The 22548-nt window shown below is 43.2% G+C and overlaps 2 protein-coding genes and 1 pseudogene across 2 annotated transcripts; 2 read left to right on the forward strand and 1 right to left on the reverse strand.

The window, feature by feature from the left end:
• The first annotated feature begins 328 nt into the window (after nucleotides 1–328).
• Nucleotides 329–5873, forward strand: LOC127765818 (uncharacterized; annotated as a pseudogene).
• Nucleotides 5874–11069: 5196 nt separating this feature from the next.
• Nucleotides 11070–15359, forward strand: LOC127766314 (putative disease resistance RPP13-like protein 1). Its single transcript, XM_052291392.1, has 3 exons — nucleotides 11070–11426; nucleotides 11790–14597; nucleotides 14742–15359. Exons 1-3 carry the CDS (start codon nucleotides 11070–11072, stop codon nucleotides 14943–14945), a joined length of 3369 nt encoding a protein of 1122 aa, XP_052147352.1. The 3' UTR covers nucleotides 14946–15359.
• Nucleotides 15360–16611: 1252 nt separating this feature from the next.
• On the reverse strand, nucleotides 16612–22194 carry LOC127766016 (GDSL esterase/lipase At5g55050-like). The gene is made up of 4 exons (XM_052291013.1): nucleotides 21796–22194; nucleotides 18372–18496; nucleotides 17441–17677; nucleotides 16612–17341 (listed from the first exon to the last, which is right to left on the reverse strand). Exons 1-4 carry the CDS (start codon nucleotides 22055–22057, stop codon nucleotides 16871–16873), a joined length of 1095 nt encoding a protein of 364 aa, XP_052146973.1. The 5' UTR covers nucleotides 22058–22194; the 3' UTR covers nucleotides 16612–16870.
• Nucleotides 22195–22548: the final 354 nt, after the last annotated feature.

Raw genomic sequence — 22548 nt, forward strand, 5'->3', positions numbered from 1 at the left:
CCCAATTTTTCCCCAATAGATCGGGTGCCCGATCCGTAGTTTCCTCCCATCTTGATCCTTTCAGTTGGTAAAAAGTCTCCGCAGCTCTACCACATTCCATGTTGGATTCACAAATGCCTTCCAAATCACACCTCGTCTGCCACCAACAGAAACGCTACACGACGCTCTCTCGCCGAACAGCCTCCGATAATACCCAGACCCACCACTTCCCGGTGCACCAAAGCGCAAAGCCCAGTCGGTAGAGTGTCTGAGGTACGCAGCCCACCCACCCACCAGTGATCTAGTCTACCCCCACCCCACCCTCATCGTCGTCATTGGCAGTGACAGTATGGGGCGGGGCTCCATGGTTGCTCTCGCAGTGGCGGCGACAGCGGCGCTGCTAGTGTCGCTGTCGATGTTGCTGCCAATGTTGGACACATACGAGCAGGAGACCCGCCGAATGTTCGTGGTGTGGAAGGCCAGGTATAGGAAGACCTATATATACGTCGGCGAAGAGGAGTGCCGGTACGCGGTGTTCAAAGAGAGCCGTCGCCGCGTCGCACGGGCCAAGGCTGCCGGGCCGACCTCATCTGGCCTCAACGGTCTTACTGCCTTCGCTAGAGAGGAAATCTACCATGGGCACGGGGTCCAGATGGGGCAGGAATTGTTCGAGCAGGAGACCCACCGGATGTTCGTGGGGTGGAAGGCCAAGTACGGCAAGACCTACAGAGACGTTGGTGAGGAGAACTGCCAGTACAGGTTGTTCATGGGCAACCGCCACGTTGTTATCCGGCTCAACACCGCCGCCAGGCAAAATGTGTACGACCTCAACCAATTCGGTGACCTCACCAACGGGGAGGTCCAAGAACGCTGCTACCAGAGATGGAGGACCGAGAGCTAAGCGCCAGGTGCCAAGCCGCCGTCCCCGTTCCTGACCCGGGCTCGGAGCCCGTCCATGGGAGGCTGATTCGGTACCAGGTAATCATCTTGCTAGCTCTTTTTAGTTTCTTCATTTACCATTGTTGTTTCTTTACATGTGGTTGATTACCATTTGCATCAAATGGGGATTATATATGGATTTTGTTTCCCCTCCCAGGTACTAGTAGTCCTCTAATTATTTATTTTTGTTTGGTTAACTGCACTAATTTCTTTCTTGTATCCATATGAACACAAGTAGGGGATGCCTTCTGCCAGCAGATCAAACGCATATTTCAATGTTGTACCAGTTTGTAGTGACTTCATATGGGCAAAGAACTTATGAGATTGAGTAGTGCCTTGGTCGGTAGACAAGGGAACAATATTCTAGAGCTAACCGCAAGTATGTGAAGATTTTTGTTGACCTCTCTTTCGATATGATCAACCTTGGAGTTCAATTTGTATTATTACTAGTATATGGTACTCCCTCCGTTTCACAATATAAGTCATTCTAGCATTTCCCATATTCATATTGATGTTAATGAATCTAGACATATATATCTATCTAAATTCATTAACATCAATATGAATGTGAGAAATGATACAATAACTTACATTATAAAACGGAGGAAGTAACTAGGAATTCCACATGGTTTTACCCAAAGTTGTTGTATAAATGTGTAATTCTATTACCGACTGGAGTACAGTATGGAAGAGAATCAAGGGTTTGGTTTTATGATCAATGAGTGTTATAGAAAAACATATTTCTTTGATCAAACATGGACAGTTTCTCAGCATTTGGACTGAGATAAGCTTTAGCTGAGGAGGGGAAAAAAGTTACAGTGTGCTAATTTACTATCAGAGTATCAGTAGAGCGCCGGTTCTTCAGGTGAATACAGTTAGGCCACATCATTCCAAATCTTCCTGTCCCTAGGATCGTAGATGAACGGATAATGTTGCATTAGAGGGTCTGTTCACTTTGATGACATTTCAAACCGTACCATTTATTGATAAAGTTATAGAAATGTGCATATGTTTGGTTTCTTACCAAACTATGGTAAATATAGCAGAAATTTGACAACTGCACAATAATAACTAAAATTTGGTAGCATGAATGTTGGCAACAAAGTGAACGCATCCAAAATAGCTATTTTGCCAAAATTTAATTTTGATATTGCCAAAGTTTGGTAAGGTTTAGGGCTGGTTTGGTTTGAGGCCTAAATTTGGCTTACTAATATTTGATAATTTTAATAGTGTTGAGTGTCTATTTGGTTTGAAGCCAAATTTTGGCATGCCTAAGAAAATATGCCATTTCAATAGTTAACTTAGGCTACTTTGGCTTCAATCCAAACACAACTTTGCCTTCCCAAAATTTATCATGCCAAAATTTGGCATTGCTAAAAATTGGTAAGGCCAATTTAGGTCACAAACCAAAGTGGCCCTTATTTTTGGAGTAAAATACACCAGTGGTCCTTAAACTTGTTAGGAGGTTTCACTTAGGTACACGAACTTACAAAGCGCACATTAATATCCCTAAACTTGGTTTATTATATCATCCCGGTCCAAAGCCGCGTTTGACTGTGATCTTGCCTACATGGCACGTCACGTGGACAATGATATGGAATATTTTTTTTATTTTTTTCTTCCTTCTTCCTTCTTTTTTTTTTCTCTTTCTTCATTCTTTTCTATCCGGAAGGAAGAAGGGTCAAACGCGGCTTTAGACCAGGATGATACAATAAATCAAGTTTAGAGATCTTGATGTGCGTTTTGTAAGTTTGTGTACTTAAGTAAAACCTTCTAACAAGTTTAAAAACCGCTGGTGCATTTTACTCTTTATTTTGGCATCAATGTTAACAGCCCATATATAGAACCTTCCCGAGAGCCCCCTACGGTAAAAGTAAAACGCCTGACGGTCGTAGCCTCGCTGCCTCGCATTCACTCTAGCATCAGGTGTGATGCTTCCCCCTTTCTCCCTTTTCCCGATTTTCTTCAAACTTTTCCACTGCACCTCTTGGCTGCAGCTTCGATTGCTTTCAGTATCTAGAAATTTCTTCTTTGGCTGTGATTGGTGTTCTACTTTCTTCGTTGCCTCCTCGATTCGAACTTGCTACTTCCTTGCTGCCTGGCAGTTTAGAGTTTTGTATTTCTGTTTTTTTTTCCTCCTCGATTGCTCCAAATCGTTGGCTGTGTTACGTCCATAAAGACCGAGCTGAATGTTTTACAGATATTTGCATCACCAAATATTCTGGCGCTTTCATTTATCTAATCATAAACGATTGACACTCAGCCTTATGGATCACTGCTTTGATGCTCTTTATACATTACCTTTGCAGACAAAAGATAGCGATGATCAATTGGAAGGCAGAAGAAGGAAAAATGAAAGAACTCCCTGCAGCTCTAGAATGACGCTACACTGCTGCAGCCCCCCTCCCAGCTGTCCCCCATTAAAAGTTTGGACTTACAAAAATGACATGTGTTTACTTATGATCAGGGGCGGATCTACAGTATAATCATCGGTGTCAGGCGACACCGACGACTTTTGGCAAAACCTATAGGAAAACTGCTTATCCATATACTATAATATTATGTTCTAAGTATAATTAGCATACTATGATACTGATAGACACGTTATGACACCGACGAACCAATTTTCTGGATCCGCCACTACTTATGATCAATCAGACTTTTTGTACAAAGGGACAGAAAAACACCTGAGTCTTTCGTGCATCTTCTGAAAGCTGAGAACTGAAAACTGGTCAACTAAAAAATACTCCCTCCATTCCAAAAAAAACAAACCTGGGTTTCCATGTTCAACGTTTGACCGTCCGTCTTATTTGAAAAAAATATGAAAAAATTAAAAAGACAAGTCACGCATAAAATATTAAACATGTTTTATCATCTAACAACAATGAAAATACTAATTATAAAAAAAATTTATATAAAACGAACAGTCAAACGTTGGACACGAAAACTCAGGGTTTGTCTTTTTTTTTTTGAGACGGAGGGAGTATACTGCAAGAGAGCTGGTGTTGATAAAAACCAAATCATCACTTATGCCTATAATCTTTTATGTAGCCACTGCAAATCCAATAACACTAATCAGTCTCATTCTACCTTCATATCTTGTAGCCCAACAATGAGACCCAGTCATTCTTACTTTTGCTTGCACATTACTAGGAAAAGGATTTTCCTGTGCGGTAAAAACGGGTTTTCACGTGCGGGTCGCATGCACCCAGGGGTCCAAAAAAATCACGATTTTTGCATGGCGCACCCACACGCGAAAATCGCGTGCGGGGTGGTTATGTGCCCCGCACACGAAAATAAAAATCCAAAAAAAAAATAAAAATTGCAAAAAAAAGAATCGAAACCCTAGTAGCTGTCGCCACCGCCGCAGCTCATCTTGTCGTCGCCTTCACCATAGCTCATCGTTGTCATCGCCGTCGCGCCGCGGGGAGAGGCAGAGAGGCGCTGCGCCGCCGGATCCTGGCCACCTCGTCGTCCCATCATCGCCGTCGCGCGGGAGAAGGCGGGAGAAGGGCACCGCCGCCGGATCGGGCCGTGGAGGGCGGGAGAAGGGCGCCGTCACTGGATCCGAGCGGCGGAGAGGCGCTGTGCCGCGGGGAGAGGCGGAGAGGTGCCGCGCTGCCGGATCCCGGCCACCTCGTCGTCGTCGTCGTCGTCGTCGCCGTCGCGCGGGGGAAGGTGGGAGAGGGGTGCCGTCGGCGGATCCGGGTGGCGGAGGGCGGGAGAAGGGTGCTGCCGCTGGATCCGAGCGGCAGAAAGGCGCCGTGCCGCAGGGAGAGGCGCCACGCTGCCGGATCCCGGCCACCTCATCGTCGTCACCGTCGCGCACGGGAGGGCGGGAGAGGGGCCACGCCGCCGGATCCCGGACACCTCCTCGTCGTCGTCGGTGGCGGGAGCAGTCGGAGCCCCGCTCCTCCCCGTCGCCCGCGCACTGCCGAGTCACGCCTGCCGCCGCGTGAGAGGAGTGGAGAGGAGAGAGAGAGAGGTGGAGGTGAGGATAAGGATAAGGAAATGAGAGAGTTGGAGGGAGGATGGAAATTTTTTTTTGAAGGGTTGAGAAGGAAAAAGGAGGGAGGGTATTTTCCCGTGCGGTGGTGTTAAGATGTCCGCATGTGAAAATCAATTTTACCATGCAGGCCCGCGGACCATTAAGAGGCCTGCACGCGAAAATAGAATTTTGCATGCGGTCCTCTTAAGTGTCCGCATGCAAAAAATGGGAGAACGATTTTCCCATTCGCGATCAGTTATAGTCCATCTGCAATCTAAATGGCTCCCTGTCAAGGAAAATGTTTTGTGTACTAGTGGCAGCTGTTCCCCAACTTGTGCAATGGCAAGAACTACACATTTTGCAATGTATTTGGATGTGTTCTAGGTTCTAACTGATATTTTTGAGCAACGAGAACTCAAACGATGCCCCACTTCAAATGACTATACAAATATAAAGCTAGCCATCACTGAGGATGCTTTAGTCAACAATAATCTAAACAATGTTCTCCTCTCAGGTGCCCACAAAATCTCTTTATTTGTAGCAAATGTCCAAAGTTGCAAATGTCATTTTATCATCTATGCAATTTTCAGAATGGCTTATCGATATTTTTTTCTCATTTAACTCCATGACTCTACATACACTAATGCATTATTCAGACAAACTGGTCTAACGCGCGCAGGGGCGCGCATCAGCTACTAGTGCTTGATAAGATGGTGGATCCATATATAAGTCGTTTTTCTCTAATGGATAATCTCACCATGCATCTGCTGTCATTTGACATGATGCTAAATAGAGCCTCTTGGTCCTGGAAACATCTTAAATCTGAATCTCCTGTGGATGTTTCTTATCCTGTTTGTTACTTTTTACTTGTTTTATATAGGTTTGCCGGTGCATTGCTACGAAACTGAAACAAACAAAGTCAGGAGGTAGCGCCATTCCTGGAGATGAAGCACACATGTGGATCTGAACGTCACTTGTGTGTTTGTTGCCGGAGAATTTTAGAATAACAATGGTGCTAATGTGATATGGTAAATTTGAGATGACAATGTATTCATTTCCAACCTATGATAAAGATTGTTTCTCATGGGTGTTTTCGGCTATTAGCTATGTCAAACTGGCGGGCCTCCTAGGACAGCCGTTCGCCCGTTCCATCGTGATGACTCTTGGAAAGGCCTCTCCTGCAATTGTAAAAGTTTCATGGGCCTATTTGAATGAATTGCTATCTAATTTAATCTGCGGACTTATCGTAGGATATATATATATATCCTGTTTCTTCTTTGATTGATTGTTGGCGTGGCTAAATAAATCATTTCCTCGGCACTGCTATATATATATATGGAGATACAATTAAAGTTTGCGAAAATGTGTCAAGAGACTACAAAAGAATTTTCTCCACTGTTTTCAAAGGTAGCACCTGCTTCGCTGCAGATGGGCTATATAGTACTCCCTCTTTTGCGAATAGAAGCAGAAAACGAAGCGGCGTCGTGGGCTCGTGGGATTGCGGCCTTGCGCCTCCCTCCCTCCTAGCTTGCGCGTGCCACGTAGCACGCTAGGCTAGGCTGTGTCGGGGGATGGGCCCCCCTCTGGCCTGGGCCTTAGACGGTCACACAATAGGCCTAGGCCTAGGACCGGCCCTGCTGACAACACTTTCCAATACGTCATGAAGAATGGCCTGGCATCATCGGTATCCTACCCTTACGGAGTGGACGATGGTACATGCCACGCCAGCACCACACCTCGCGTGAACCTTATCATGCGAGGGTTCCAGGAGCTGCCACATCACGATGAGTTTCAATTGTTTTCAACTAACAGTTACCTACGGGCCTGTCGTCGTCTCCATCACTGATGGAGATGGCAACAAAGCTTTCAGGGACTACGATAATGGTATGTACCGGGACGAGTGTGGAACAAAGAATGATATCACGCGCTCTTACTCGTCGGTTACGACACCTACTAGTGGCGAATCCAGCATAAAAATTAAGGGTGGGCTTAAAGTCGAAGTCGACAAGACTAAAAATCAACCACGCACCCTTATACAACTCAAATTCAACAAATATGCTACCCCATCTCTAATTTCAAAGCATAATTCTCTATGGTATTCGTTGGGTTGGATTGGCAAAGATTTCATTGGGATAAAATTCTAGCAATTTTAACAATATATAGCCTCATCAGTGGGGGAGAGTTAGTAAAGTAATCAAGCAATGTTGTTTTCTTCTCCATTTCAAATCCACCAACTAATAAAGAAACTACAAAACTTAAGTCTTAATTTCTCATAAATGATAAATCTCCTGATTCAATATACAAATAGGATAGGACTCACTGTAGGTAGCAGCAGCACAACAGACTAGACGAGCAGCGAGAAGCGATATGGATTTACAATTCAGTCACGTGTGCCTGTGCCTGTTGCGGCTCACAGCCAAGCGCCCAAGTGCCCAACACCCCTTCGTCCGTCGTAGCCGTGGGCACTTGGGTCTTGGGCTGCCGTCGTGGCACCGTGCGCTCGCCGCACCTCGTGCCCACTGGCGCCGCCGCCGCCGCAAGCCCTCAATCGCAGTGAGCCATCCCTATCGCCATGTATCCAATCCAATCCCTAAAGCTGAATACCCAAAGAGCTAGGGCCTAATGGGCCATGCAGAATTGGCCAATTGGGCCTTTAATGCATACCACTTCACCCTCTCTCCAATCAGATCGCTCTCATAGGGCTCCTGTTCATCTTCCTCCTGATGCCCGACCTCTTCTCGTCTTCCTCCAACAGCAGCTATGAAAGATATCCTATGTAGTTGATATTTTTTTGCAAAAATTGGAGGGTAGGCTAGAGCCTGATGAAGCCTACCTGGTGGATCCGCCCCTGACACCTACTACTATATCCTCAAGAACTCATATGGACGATACTGTGGGGATGAGGGTTACTAGTTCCTACCGCACAATCGGAACTGCGGCATGCTGAATAGGCGCGGCTCTTACCCCCAGATGGGCCAAGCTTGACAAGTAGTACTACTGACTTTGTTAGGTTGTGCTTTAATATTAGCAAAAAAGTGTGGTCTGTGGTGTATTGCATGGGCTGTTCCTAAACATGCATGCACCTAATTAATCCAAATGTACTGTGTGGGATGGATCATTTATTTGCTGGTCTGATAGTTTGTTTAGTTCAAAAATGTATCTTTTTTTTCCTTCCGATAACGTTTCGATGCACCTTTTGGATTACGATTGAGATTTGGTCATGGACGGGTGAGAGCCGCATGGGAGAGGTGTGCGCAGAGCTAGGGCCACCTATCGGCACGGAAAAGAAGCGCCGTAGGGGCGTGGGATCGGATAGTGACTTTGTTCTGCCCAAGTAGACATTTACCACCTTTTAGTTGCAGCGACAGAGATTTTGACTGTTGCGCCTCGTGAGCCATGTGGGCCACACCCATCACCCACCCGCGTGCACTCGATCGATCAACCACCCAAACGACGCCAATGCAAGCAGCTCGTTCCCGAGTTGCCACAACACACCATGCATCTTCGAGTTCGACTCGCAGGCGCACTGCTGGTTGGCTACTTGCCTGCCTGGCTCGCTCGCTCTCTGCACCTTCTATGAAAGGAGGCAAGTGAAAGGAGGCAAGTAGCACAGTCCGGCCGCCCTATCACTTGGCCACAATGTAGCACGCAAGATCGTTGAGAAGCTCCACCGTTAGTAGCACTCAACGAGATGACGCACCGCGTTGCCTCTCGTCTTTGAGTTGCAAGCCAAGCTCCAGGTCTCAACATCTTCGCCGAAGCCACCGACGAAGAACTCAATCGCGACATGTGTCACATGATGACGAAGCAGAGCAACCTCACGTTTTGGCCCGTGAAAAGGCATGATGGCAACGGGACCCTACCGCTCCCTGTCTCCATCAATTGGCGCAACAAGACCTGCGAAGGCCAGCCGTGCCTTGGTCCAGTCATGTTCATGGGGGTGCTGTGGCTCTTGCTCGGCGTTCGCCATGACGGGTGCGCTGGAGAGCCACCGCGTCATTGCATGTAGGGGTGAACTACGACAACCCGGTGCTCCTGTCAGAGCAGGAGCTCGTGGATTGCGATCCAAGGAGCAAAGGCTGCGCAGGGGGCCTCGCCTTGAACGCTTTCTAGTACGTCATGAAGAATGGTCTGGCGTTGTCAACCTTCTACCCTTACATGGGAGTGGACGATGGTACATGCCACGCCAGCACCACACCGCGCGTGAACATGATCATTCGAAGGTTCCAGGAGCTACCACGCCACGACAATGTTGAGACCATCAACAATACGCTATTAGCCTATCAGCCAATCGGCTATCAGTCAACTGATTCTGCTTTTATTGCTGATTGCAGGATCAAATCAGCTGGCACACCCTTGATACACTTGAGGCTAGCCTTGGACCTACACTGGAGTTAAGCAGATCTCCTAGGCCGCCGTGTTTTTACATCAACAGTGGGTACAATGTTTTTCACCGAAACGAAATAGTTCAAAAAGCACCGTAACATGAGACTTGGACATATTGGAATGGATTGAGAGCGTTTGTTTCAAAAAAAAAAAAATCTCTCGGTGACTCGTTGGGTGAGCTTTTTGCATTTAGTGTCGATATCGGGTCACGTGGGTGTGATGTTTTTCACCGGAACGAAGTAGTTCAAAAAAGCACCAAAACATGACACCTAGACAAAACATGGGTATTTTGATAGTTTTATTAAATGTTGCATCATTTGCACGCACTCAATGTTTGTGTACAAACTTGTCCATATGTGGTTGGAAATTGCTATTGTCTGGAGTAAGATGCTGGGGATTAGGGTATGATTAAAACAAGAACTACTCGTTTAACCGCAGTTGAAGTTGGGAGGCAATTCTTAGGGATCTGAATTGATTTTTATATCCTGGTTAGCTTGATTGAACCAAATGCTACTTAGAAAATAAATACCCCCTCTATTCTATGTTTTTATGATGTTTGTTAGCTCAACGTCAAACATTTTTATAGCCTTACATATTTATTGCCGCCCACTGATGTTGTGATGTCAAAGAAGTTTGTCCTTGTCTATACATAAATTTGTTTTTGGGATAATGTGTGGCTGAAGTGGCTGTCTGCCCTATGGAAGATAGTCCTCCTGATCAGTGAAAGAAAAAAAAATCATAAGAGTTAACTAAAGATACTTATTATTACTCTATTATTTTTTTGCATAAGTATACTTTGATCCTATCTATGTCCATGGGCACGTGGTCCAGTCCAACCATGCGAACACACTGTAACAGTCTCGTATCCTTGATAGAAGGAACAAAATCTGAAACTGGTTTTGATGTTTTATGCTCACCTTGTTAGAGGCATGCTGTTTTCCCTAAATTTTGCCTCTTCGGTTACGATCAGATCATTGGTTTTCTCCTGTGCAAAATTGTACGAGTTGGAAGCAATGTTTAACATGAAATGCCACATATCTGAATTCTATTTTTGAACTATTAACAGGGAAGGAGAAAAGTAGAATAGACCTGCCCTCATATTTAGCAAAATGTGCAGCTGCTAGTGTACGTTTGCAAAACTGAACACTTACAGTGAAAATAGATTTGGAGTATATACCAGGTAGATGAAGGGACAACAATTTCTCTTTATAAAACAAACTACAATTGGACTAGAGATTTTTTTTTCTGGTTTAACTATAAGATTCCTTGCACGGTGTTCTAATTAAGTGATTCTATAGATTGAACTATGCTGTTCTCAACAGGGCTTGGCAATATAAAGCAATTCATGGTTCTACAGAGCATATGAACCACAGAAAATGGTTCTATAGTGGCCCTTTACAGACTAGATTAGGGACACAGAAAATGCATGTCACCATACAAGAATAGTTCTGAGCATTACATTGATATTCTGAAATGATGTGTCCAAGCAGACAATGCATTTCAGCTAGTGGTACTGTGTGCGCAGTTGTGCAGTTTTGACACTATAATAACAGGAATTGGTTGAAAACCAATATATGCCTCTTGTTGTAAGGAGGTTGGAAACCACAGCTTGTGCATTAAAAATTGCATTGCACTTGTCCACAAGGTCAACACCCTGAACTATATGTTCCTCTTGCCTTGTTAATCTGATTCATCTCTCAGCTTGCCTTGTTAATCTGATTCATCTCTCAGCTTGGTCTAACTCTGTCTTTGGATCAGAAAGAGCAGTTGAGAAGAGATGGCTGGACTACTAGCATCTGGAATCATAAAGTGGACAGCAAACAAGCTTTCTTCCTTGGTTTCTCCTCAAATCGTTTCATCGTCATCTGACGAGCAGAGTGCTTCGTTCAGAGATCTAAGAGATCTGCAGAGGACGATGGCAAGGATTCAGCGGACCCTCGATGCGATGGATGAACACAATATAAGAGATGAAGCCGAGAGACTTCGCCTGTGGGAGCTGCAGCAGTTTGCATATGATGCCCAGGATGCTATCGATGAATACAGGTATGAGTTGCTTCGACGGAGGATGGAGGACCAAAGCAATCAAAGGCAGAGCAGCAGAAGTCGCAAGCGCAAGCGCAAAGGTGACAAGAAGGTAATATTATCCCCTTATCCTAGCTATAACCAATGCTACATTTGGTTTATCAGAAAAAATAGTATGTGTTTCTTCTTTGATGAAATAAAGCTTCCAAATTGCAGAGGCCTCCTCTCAAAGTTTCTTGTATAAAAAGAAAAGCTCCCAGGCAATTTGTTTCTGTCAATAATACATGAGTAATCTGCATAACACCAGCTTCTTGCATAAGCAACTATTGACATAGCCATATAAAAGTATTGGGATAGTAGAGGAGCAAAAAAGGGTCCATAAAGGAGCATGTACATATGTGTGTTTTATTTAACTCTTGTTAGTACACAGTATACTACATGCCTTTGGATTATAATAATATTAGTGCATATACAGGAACCTGAACCATCCCCTATCAAAGTTCCTGTTCCAGATGATTTGGCAGCAAGGGTGAGGAAAATTTTAGAAAGATTCAATGAGATCACAAAGGCATGGGATGATCTCCGACTCGATGAGAGTGACGCACCAATAAGAGAGGAGGCCTATGACATCAAGATATCTACAGCCCCGCATGTAGGTGATTTTGACATAGTTGGTAGAGAAGAAGACAAGGAAAATATCATCGAAATATTACTTTCCAATGAAGCTGCTCAAGCAAATATGTCTGTTGTTTCTATTGTTGGCATGGGGGGATTGGGTAAGACAACTCTTGCTCAAATGGTGTACAATGATGAAAGAATCAGCAGGTACTTTCAACTAAAGGGCTGGGTGGATGTTTCTGAGGATCATTTTGATGTTAAGGCAATTGCAAGAAAAATTATCATGTCGTTCACTAGGAATCCATGTGATATAGAAGATATGGGTAATCTCCAAAATATGATAACGGCGCAAGTACAAGACATGAAGTTCTTTCTAGTTCTTGACAATGTGTGGAATGTGAAGAAGGAAATCTGGGATGCTTTGCTTTCCCTGTTGGTGGGTGCTCAGTTGGGAATGATCTTATTAACAACACGCGATGAAACTATTTCAAAAATGATAGGAACAATGCCTTCTTATGATCTTAGCTTCCTAACTTCTGAAGAATCATGGCAGTTGTTCAAGCAGATGGCCTTTGGATTTATAGATCAACATATGGATCAACAGTTTGAAGGATTTGGTAGGAAAATTGTGGGAAAATGTGGAGGCCTACCATTGGCAATTAAGGCAATAGGATCCTCTCTTCGCGGTGAGACAAATGAAGAGACATGGAAAGATGTCTCAGAGAGTGATCAATGGGGCTTACCTGCGGAAGAGGATCGAGTGCTGCCAGCACTAAAACTCAGCTATGATCGAATGCCAGTACAATTGAAGCGCTGCTTTGTTTTCCTTTCACTGCTCCCTAAGGGGTACTATTTCTGGAAAGAAGATATGATAAATCTCTGGATGTGTTTGGGACTCCTCAAGCAATACTGTACTGGGCGCCATGAAAACATTGGCAGGATGTACTTCGATGATTTAATTCAGAGGGCAATGATTCAACGAGCAGAATCTGATGAAAAACTGGAATGCTTTGTCACACATGATCTTATCCATGATCTGGCACATTTTGTTTCTGGAGGAGATTTCTTGAGAATAAATACTCAATATTTGCATGAAACCATTGGAAACTTCCGCTACTTATCATTGGTTGTCAGTTCTTCTGATCATACAGATGTAGCACTAAATTCTGTGATGATACCTGGAGGTATAAGAATCCTTAAGGTTGTCAATGCACGAGATAATCGAAGATGTTCCAGTAAGTTGTTTTCTAGTAGCATCAATGTTAAAATTCCTACCGAAACATGGCAAAATCTTAAACAACTTCGTGCATTGGATTTCAGTCATACTGCACTTGCACAAGTACCTGATTCAATAGGAGAATTGAAACTACTCAGATATCTTAGCTTTTTCCAAACACGAATTACCACTATCCCAGAATCAATTAGTGACCTCTACAATCTGAGGGTCTTGGATGCAAGAACGGACAGCCTTAGAGAGCTCCCACAAGGCATAAAAAAACTGGTCAACCTCCGCCATCTCAATTTGGATCTTTGGTCCCCACTTTGCATGCCATGTGGGATAGGTGGGCTAAAAAGACTACAGACATTGCCAAGGTTTAGCATTGGAAGCGGAGGTTGGCATTCCAATGTTGCCGAGCTACACCATCTGGTGAACATACATGGAGAGTTATGTATTACAGGACTACGGAGGGTTATAAATGTTGATGATGCTCAGACAGCTAATTTAGTCAGTAAGAACCAATTGCAAATCCTGAGATTAGACTGGTCTGATGGTGTTTGCCCCAACAACTGCAGTCATCCTAGCAGCCAAAATGATGTGGCTACCCCAGACCCAGAGCATGAGGAAGAGATCTTTGAGAGCCTATGGCCGCACAAGAACATCGAAGAATTGGAGGTAGTCAATTATAGTGGATACAAATATCCTAGCTGGTTTGGGGCTTCTACCTTCATGCAATTGGCAAAGATAATCCTATGTCAGCAAAGCTGCAAGTTCCTTCCTCCACTTGGGGAATTGCCAAGCCTCTGCATACTCTCTATGGAGTGCATGACAGGTGTGGAGCATGTGCGACAGGAGTTCCGTGGAAACATCACCACAAAGGCATTCCCAGCTCTTGAGGAGCTGGAGTTTCAAGAAATATTGAAATGGGTTGAGTGGTCTCAAGTTGGTCAGGATGACTTTCCTTCACTCCGCCTGCTAAAAATCAAGGACAGCCACGAGTTGAGGTACCTCCCACAGGAGCTATCTTCCTCCCTCACAAAGTTAGTTATCAAGGATTGCAGCAAACTTGCTAGTCTACCAGCTATTCCAAACCTCACTACTTTGGTCTTGAAGAGCAAGATAAATGAACAAATTCTGAATGATTTGCACTTTCCGCATCTCAGATCACTGAAAGTGTTACTGTCACGGAGCATCAAGCACCTTTTACTTGACAATCAGAATCACCCATTGCTCGAAGTCTTGGTTATCAGTGTTTGCCCACGTCTTCACTCTATAATGGGTCTTAGCAGCCTTGGGTCACTCAAATTTTTGAAGATACATAGATGCCCTTATCTGCAGCAACCATCTGATAAACCACTGTCAACACAGCTTCAGCGACTTACCATCACAAAGTGCCCATTGCTAGCAGACTGGTTGGAAGTCCAAATTTCGCACCAGCAATGCCAGGTATAGATCTCTATCACCATCTACGTACAAATACTTTATGCTTTAAGTTTTATTAGTGCATTTGCAGTACTAGGACCACTGTTTATTTTCTTTGTTCTTTTTTCTGAATTTTTTATTTATAATAATTAATGTCCCTTCTCTCAGTTACATGAGTCTAAAGATGCTTGGTATGAAGAGCAACAAGCTCTGGATGAATTGAATGATGCAAGTGAGGATGAGCAGAGAGAGGAGTTTGGGCTTTTGTACGAAGATGAGAATGGAGAGGACAGCGATGAGCAAGACCATGAGCAGTCAGAAGATGAGGAAATTCAGTACGGCAGTGATGACAGTAGCGAAGAGGATGAATAAATAGCTTAATTTGGTATAAAAATTAGAAAGAACACCGCAACCTATAAGTAATAATCACCTAATCAATGTCATGCTTTACAGGCCGGTGAGGAGCTCATACCATATTAGCTACATACATATTTTACCGTCTCTCATGGGTCATGTGGTGTGATTGTGTGAATTAAACAACCAACTATTATTTACCTTTTGCGGAGAAAACAGCTGCATTATGTGTAGTGGTTCCTGAGTGGTGTAATTGGTACTATTTGGACACTCATAGCAGCCTGGTTCCTTTTCTCTTATCGCTATAAGAAATGGCATGCAAACCTTCTACGTATTCTTTAAAAAAAAGATAGTTAAATAACGTATAAGAAATGGCTTTGGATTGAATCAGGCTAGTCACAAACCTGAAATGCATATAACGTATAGAAGTATAATAGCTACAGTAACAAATTATAGCCTTATAGGCCTAGTTCTAGGTTCAAACTCGACCAAGAGAACTGAATGGCAACAATACTGCATCCAATCTCCAGCTCAGCCAAGAAACTATGGAGAAACTAATTAGCTCAAATGTAGATTAATTGTGGATTTGCGCATAACCAAACAAAATTAACTCATTCTAAATAATTTTACCTACACATATCGCCGGCGGCGAGAACTGAGAGGCTCAGCGGGGCGCGGCATTTGTGCGGAGTTTGCAGCAGAGGCCACTGGGGCAAGAGAAGAGAGCCGCCCGGAGAAGATTCTGGCGCTGGTCCCCGAGTCCCGAGAGGCAGGTGCCTTAGCCGTTCGCCGTTCGTGCTTCCGGCGCCCGCCGCCGCCGCCGCCGGCAGCACCGGTAGCTTGGCCTGAGGAACTAGACGTGTGAATCGGACGGTGGGCCGTGGGACGGTGTGCTTGGACGAACGAGCACGCTGGCCCATATGGCCCAACGACGTAGATCCGGAAGGCCCAACAGAAGCTGGAATCCTGGAACTTTGATGGGCCACGAACCACGTTTGGAAAAAGTTCACTGCCGGTCTCTCATCTAAGGTTGAGTTTCGATCGAGTCTCTCAACCGCGAAACAATGTAACTAACGCAATCCTTATCTTTACAGAACAGAGTAAATGTAGTCCCAACGAAGACGGTTTCAACGTGGCATATTGATTTGTTCTTTATCTAATGTGGCGTCTATGTGAAACTTATACGATAAAACAACAACAACAAAAAAAGTGGGTCAACATGTAATCCATAGAGAAGAAATATAGTGTACATATGGCGGAACCTCTTTAATTAGGCTTAGACTTATTGGCTTAGACTTTTAAGTCAGCTTATTGGCTTATATGATTTATAAGCCGGTGGATTTACTGTCCTAAGTTTAATGGTGGAGTCATACATCTACCTCACATAAGTCAAAAAAGCTTCTCCAACCTAGCTTTTGGCTTAATAGTGTTAGAGTGGCTTATGGCTTCAAAAAAGCTAAACGAAAAAGCCGCTTGTTTGTTTAGTCTTAGATTTTTCTGCTTATAAGTTGGCTTATAAACCTAAACAAAGAGGGTCTTAAAGTGGTTTTAGAAGATGAGGGGCACTATCCAAACTCACCGTTATACGCGGAATCTAAAGTGAATTTTTCCTGCCACGTTTTGAGCGCTAGTATCCCTGAAAGAAAAATTGCTGCACCACAAATCTTCTCGTCTTGGTAAGTACTATAGCTGTCTGACAATCTTCAATAATCACTTGTTATGATTCCGACCCCAATTCCAGGTGAATTTCTGATGAACTTCAACAATCACTTATTATATGAATTTGCTATATGATTCTACCGCTATATGTACCAATCATAAGTAAAACACTAGTATACTTTACATGGTATGTATATTTCTATGGCTGTACTTGAAGCTTGAAAAAAGTGGAATCACAAGCAGCTCGATCGATCGATCAGTACACCGTGAAGATGAGATGAAGGCTACATATCAGCGAGCTGCCGGATGTTCACGGGGAAGACGAGCGGCGGCGAGCCGTCGAACGCGACGGCGGTGAGCATCCGCGCGGTGGCCTCGGTCGGGTGGTAGAAGTCCCAGAAGACGTAGCCCGTCCGGTTGGCGCAGTAGAAGCTGACCGGGGTGCAGCCGATCTTGGCGTTCATGTCCCCGAGGCCGCAGCACGCCGCCCGCGCCTCAGCGAACCCGTACGCCGCCGGCCGCTCGATGTACCGGAGCAGCGCCGCGCTGGAGTCGAACACCGCGTAGCGGAGGCCCGCGCGCCGCTCGCCCATCCCGCGCAGCAGCGACGCCGCCGCCGCGTTGTACCGCGCCGACGCGTCGTTGGCCTCGCCGCTGCAGCCCCTGTCGGCGCTCAGCTCCCGCAGCGACGGGCAGCAGCCCACCGGCCCCGTCCCCAGGAACAGCACCCTGCGTGCCCCGAGGTCGTACAGCCTCTGAACACAATCGATCGAACACCATTAGAACATAACACCATGAAATTGATCATTGATGATCGATTCAATTATCGGTCGATCGGTGACCTCGATCCTCACCTGTAGCTGGCCGGTGAGCGACTGGATGAGGGCGTTGACGAACTGCTCCAGAGGGTTGGTGGCCTTGGCGGCGGCGCTGGACCTGACGTAGCCGATGATGTCGTTGCTGCCGATGGTGATGGCGAAGAGGGATTTCGCCAGGTGGCTCGCCGCCTGGGCCTCGCCGAGGCTCTGCACCAGCGACGCCTGCACCTTGGAGTAGTACTCGATCTGCTTGTCGAAGCTGATGCACTGATCCTGCATTAATGTTTAACACCAGTATAATTAAAACCAATTTTCAACTCTAAAACAAATTGACTATGCCACTGTCGACAGAAATATGTAAACCATTTTTATTAAGGGGTTGTTCACATGATTTTTTAGTTTCCATCATGCAGTGTTTCACCAAGTAGATCAATAATGTTTCACCAAATAGATCGAAAATGTTTCAATCTTTTAAGAAAGCTGGAACACAATCAAATCACCCCATGAAACATTTTGCTACAATGTATGAAATAACAGTTCCGAATATATAGAAACATGAAACAAATCCGAGTACATTGAGAAAAAGTCTATATGGCATTTGCATGATTTTTTTAGGCTTTCATCATGTAGATTTTGAAGCCAATCGGGTGTTGTTTCATCAAGTAGATCAAAAATGTTTCAATATTTTAAAAAGTTGAAACACAATCAAATTATCTCATGAAACATTTTGCTACGACGTATGAAACAACGGCTCTGAATATATTGAAACATGAATGATTTAGCTATAAAAAATCATTCGACAGCCATTTAGCCTTCCTGTTTTATTAATTATTAAAAAAATGATCTCTATATTTAGTGCGTTGACGACTAACATACATACATATAATTATAATCCTACACCCTGGTAATCTATGAGAAAAGTTTGTTATTCCAATTACGTGTACGAGTTGAAACTACTTAGAACTACCTTGTTTGTAGAGTTGAAAACTCCGGCGCCACCTGAAGCAAAGTTGACGCCATTCACGTAGTTAGCACTGCTGCTTGACGATATGGTGAGGTACGGTGGAGATGTCGCCAACCCAAGGTTCTCAGCTGCAATGCACCATGCATATCAAAAAGGACCAAGTGATAAATTAATTTATGATCGGATACACAAGGATCGGAAGCTTGTAATAACATGAATAAATTAGCGTACTATATATATAATAAGCAGGTTCAAAATTCCGGACTGAAATTTTCAAAATTTTGGATCTATCGGCTCCCCCCCCCCCAAAAAACAAAACCAAAACTATTCCACCCTTTTTTTTTCCATTTTTTGTGAATTTGGCAAATTTTGTTTAAATGCGACCAAATTTTATTAAAATTCAAATTATTTCAGTACCCTGATAGAAATAGCCAAAATAAAAATTTGAACCCTGGTGATTAGTATGTAAGGGCTAAGCTGTGTAGAACGTACGTATGTACAAGTTGAAAATTGTAATTGCTAATGCATATATATATATATATATATATATATATATATATATATATATATATATATATATATATTGTATTTCTGACTTTTTTAAAAAAGCTAGCTGTTTTCTAGTTGTCCTCTCACACCCTTCTTTTTTTTCTCGTCAATAATGTAGAGGTCCCCTTCCAAAATGGAAACTTACATATTTTTTATGGTCTAATTCATGAGAAACTTATGCCTCTAGCCTATTGGAGCTCCACCATATGGCACATAACCTATACATAGAAGGTCAATCCAGCAAGCTTGCAAGAGATAAATTAAAGAAAACAGTGTTGTAGCCAAACTAAAGAATGATAAAATAAAATTCCAAATTAATTAACCACAGCATTTTTTTAGAACAATAATAACCAGCTTGTCAACATCAAATAGGTAAATCGCCTAAATCCGATCCTCAAATGTAGAATAATTAAGGACGTACATGTATGGCAATCTGACCCACGAAAGTGAAGTAGAGAATGACACCAAATTTGTTCTCAATTGATTGGCTTCGCCAACGGACAATTTCCATTTCACTTTCGTTGGGGGAAAAAGTTATGGCCAGGCTGAAAAGGACATATCGGAAAAACCCCTTGGCTAGATATCTGATATCACATATGAGCTTGACCTATCATTCATTAGGTAATATGTCTCCAGTTATCTTTAAAAAATATAAGTTGTCTCCACCTAAATTTATAGCTACCAAAAACAAAAATTAACAAAATAGAGAAGGCAATACTATGGTGTGGCTCCACCTAGTAGGTTGAAATCTAAGTGCAGACGAATATATGGAGAAACTACAAACTATAGTTCATTATAGTGTACATCCAACTATTGAGTGAACCTTAAAATTTATATGTGTCTATATATTTTTGTAGGTATAACAACCAAGGAAATAAACATATCTTGAGCGTACAAGCAACGTCGGATGAACACGTACAGAAATTGATTACAAGCTGTATGGAATCATCAACAAGTAGCCAACGTGCATCAATCAACATTTTGTCATTCGTTCTCAATGAATTTAGAAAAGAAAATAAAATTACTCCCTTCATTTTATAATATTTTATAATATAAGTCGTTTGATTTTTTTTTTCTTAGTGACTAAATTTACAGAAAAATATAGTAATATTTTAATAAAAACAAACTTTGTATCAAGATATATTCTATGTTAAATTTAATAAAACTAATTTAATCAAATATAAAGAATTTTGACTAAGAAAATAGTCAAAATGATTATAATATGAAATAAAAGGAGTGCATGGAAAAAATATCTTTTTATTTATGTCAATACAAGTAGCATGTCACACCATCACAGTTCATGGAAGATATTTTATTTCAGAAAAAATAAAACTCTGTAGAAGATATTTACTGCCGAACCAACTAGAGCCAACTGGTAAAATCTATGCGTTACCTTCTTGGTTGAATTTGCCTAGACAACATGCTGACTTAATTAGTAGCCGTAGTCTTGTTGCCTTTATTTTAAGCACGTTCTGTTAAGTACGTGTGCTAATAGTACGTGTTCAGCTAGCCTATGATAAAAGGTTGACTATATACCGTTGGTACGACGTCAACGGTAGCACACCTGGTGTTGTTAATTGTTAACATATAAAATTCAAATTACGCCACTAACAGATATTATAGAAAAGTATTTCTACCTACCCTTTTCATCTGAAAATATAGCTATTTCTAACTGGTTACCTGAATAAATTTGTGTCGGAGGAAGTAGAATCAGAAAACTTAATCAATTAAGGTCAGCCTGCACTGTTGGACGGTTGGTCATAGTGTGTTTTCTTTTTAAAATATGTGGCACTGCTATTAACTTCTCTAATAAAAAGTCAACACATAATATATACTTACCAATATATACTTACTAAGATACGTTGGACCATTCGTTTTGTTAAAAAATATGTAATTATTATTTATTTCATTATGATTTAATATATCATCAAATGTTTTTTAAGCATGATTTAAATATTTGCTATGTTTGCACAAAAGTATTAAATAAAACGAATGATCAAACGCTGATAAAAGCCAACGGTGCTGTACTTTAATAAAACGGAGGTAGTATATCGGATGAGTAGCAAACAGGAAAATCAAGAAAACAAGTCAAGCTAGGCGTAAAAGAAGATTCGACCAAATGCAACGTGACTATGCGAGACCAGCGCGGCGTGTTTGTTAGGGCGAGACGGCAGGCCGTCAGAGCAGGGCAATCGGTCGTTGTGTGTGCGCGGCTGGTGGGTCAGCTCGACGTCTCGCCGTCTGGGTCACACCGCGCTATCGCTCTCGTTGTCTCTAATACGATTCAATTTGGTTGATTACTATTATAAGAAATCATTTTTTTAGATTTCAAGCATATTTATTATTAATACAAGAAACACTTTTGTCCTGTTTAATTTGGTACTAATTTGAAACTTCGTGGGCGTTAGGCTAGCGCAAAAATTCTTTTGTGTTATGGCCTTCGACTTAGGAGCTCGCGGTAGTGAACACAATAACTCTTCAAAAATTGTTAGTATAAAATATAATAACTTCTCAAACTAAAATAATTATTATATTATCAATCAATCATAACATTTTACCATTTAGAATCCCTACCCACCTCTTCTTAACCAATCACAACCTTTATCACATTTAATTTCATCAATTTTTAATACATGTGCGGAACTCATCTCTAATGTAATAGTTACTAGCTAAGTATGTGTAGAAGAATGAGATCGGTCACCAGTGAAATGCAATGCACAATATAATGGTAATTAAGTCATGAATTTGTATGCATGCATGAGCCATGAGGCTGGATGCACGCAGGCGTGACGCATGAGGAAGGCATGCAGATTGCAGGATTGTACTATCATTCAGAAAAGGAAAAAAAAAAGGAGCTAGCGACGACGACGTAACGCACCGAGGAAATCGGGGAAGTTCTTGCCGTTGCTGAAGCGGCCGGTGGCCTTCCCCCCCGGGTAGTCGATCCCGTTGTGCGGGAAGTCCGCCTTGAGCAGCGTCAGCAGGTGGTTGTTGTTCCCCACGTCCGCCAGCGAGTCGCCGAGCACGTACACCGCCGGCACCGCCGCCTCCGCCGCCGCTAACGACGAGGCGGCCGCGACCAGGACGACGACGATGGCGACGGCGGACGACGCCGCAGCGATTGTGTTACCAGCATCCATCGATCGCTAGCTCACACACAGCTCGCTAGCTAGCTATAGAGTGCGAAACGACAGTAGAAGTGTAGAACGTACAGCTGATGCTTCTCCAGAGTCCAGCTGCGCTCGCCGGCTCGTCGTGCGTTGCGTGCGTGAGCCTCACTGGAGACGACGCGCGCTACCTGCAGATTTATACTATAGCGAGAACAACTCAAGCATTTTTCAGTCGTCCACCCATAAATATTGATATTTTCCCTAGAAGCTAAACTACAAGATAGCTAGCTATCAAAACGTGTGCGTGCATATATATGCACCGAGTATTTACTAGATTATGCAACACTGGTAACGACTCTAGCTTAGCTTGGTCTCTACACCAATCATAGACGATGCACCATGCACGTAGATTTACCCAGTTCCTGTATGTCGGTGACAAAATGTTTTATTTTTTAAAACATATAGTACAAATCCATGTGCTTATAAATACACGGATTTTTTTATGAATACTTCTAAGAGAC

This window comes from Oryza glaberrima, chromosome 3, assembly GCF_000147395.1.
Source record: "Oryza glaberrima chromosome 3, OglaRS2, whole genome shotgun sequence".
Lineage (NCBI taxonomy): Eukaryota > Viridiplantae > Streptophyta > Magnoliopsida > Poales > Poaceae > Oryza > Oryza glaberrima.

Bases quoted from the DNA above. Each gene is read 5' to 3' on its own strand.
- LOC127766314 (XM_052291392.1), top strand. From the start codon at position 11,070: ATGGCTGGACTACTAGCATCTGGAATCATAAAGTGGACAGCAAACAAG. The intron at 11,427-11,789 runs GTAATATTATCC...GTGCATATACAG, and splicing joins AGCGCAAAGGTGACAAGAAG to GAACCTGAACCATCCCCTAT. The intron at 14,598-14,741 runs GTATAGATCTCT...CCCTTCTCTCAG, and splicing joins TTTCGCACCAGCAATGCCAG to TTACATGAGTCTAAAGATGC.
- LOC127766016 (XM_052291013.1), bottom strand. From the start codon at position 22,057: ATGGATGCTGGTAACACAATCGCTGCGGCGTCGTCCGCCGTCGCCATC. The intron at 17,678-18,371 runs GTAGTTCTAAGT...ACATTAATGCAG, and splicing joins TTTTCAACTCTACAAACAAG to GATCAGTGCATCAGCTTCGA. The intron at 17,342-17,440 runs GTGAGGATCGAG...GATTGTGTTCAG, and splicing joins CGCTCACCGGCCAGCTACAG to AGGCTGTACGACCTCGGGGC.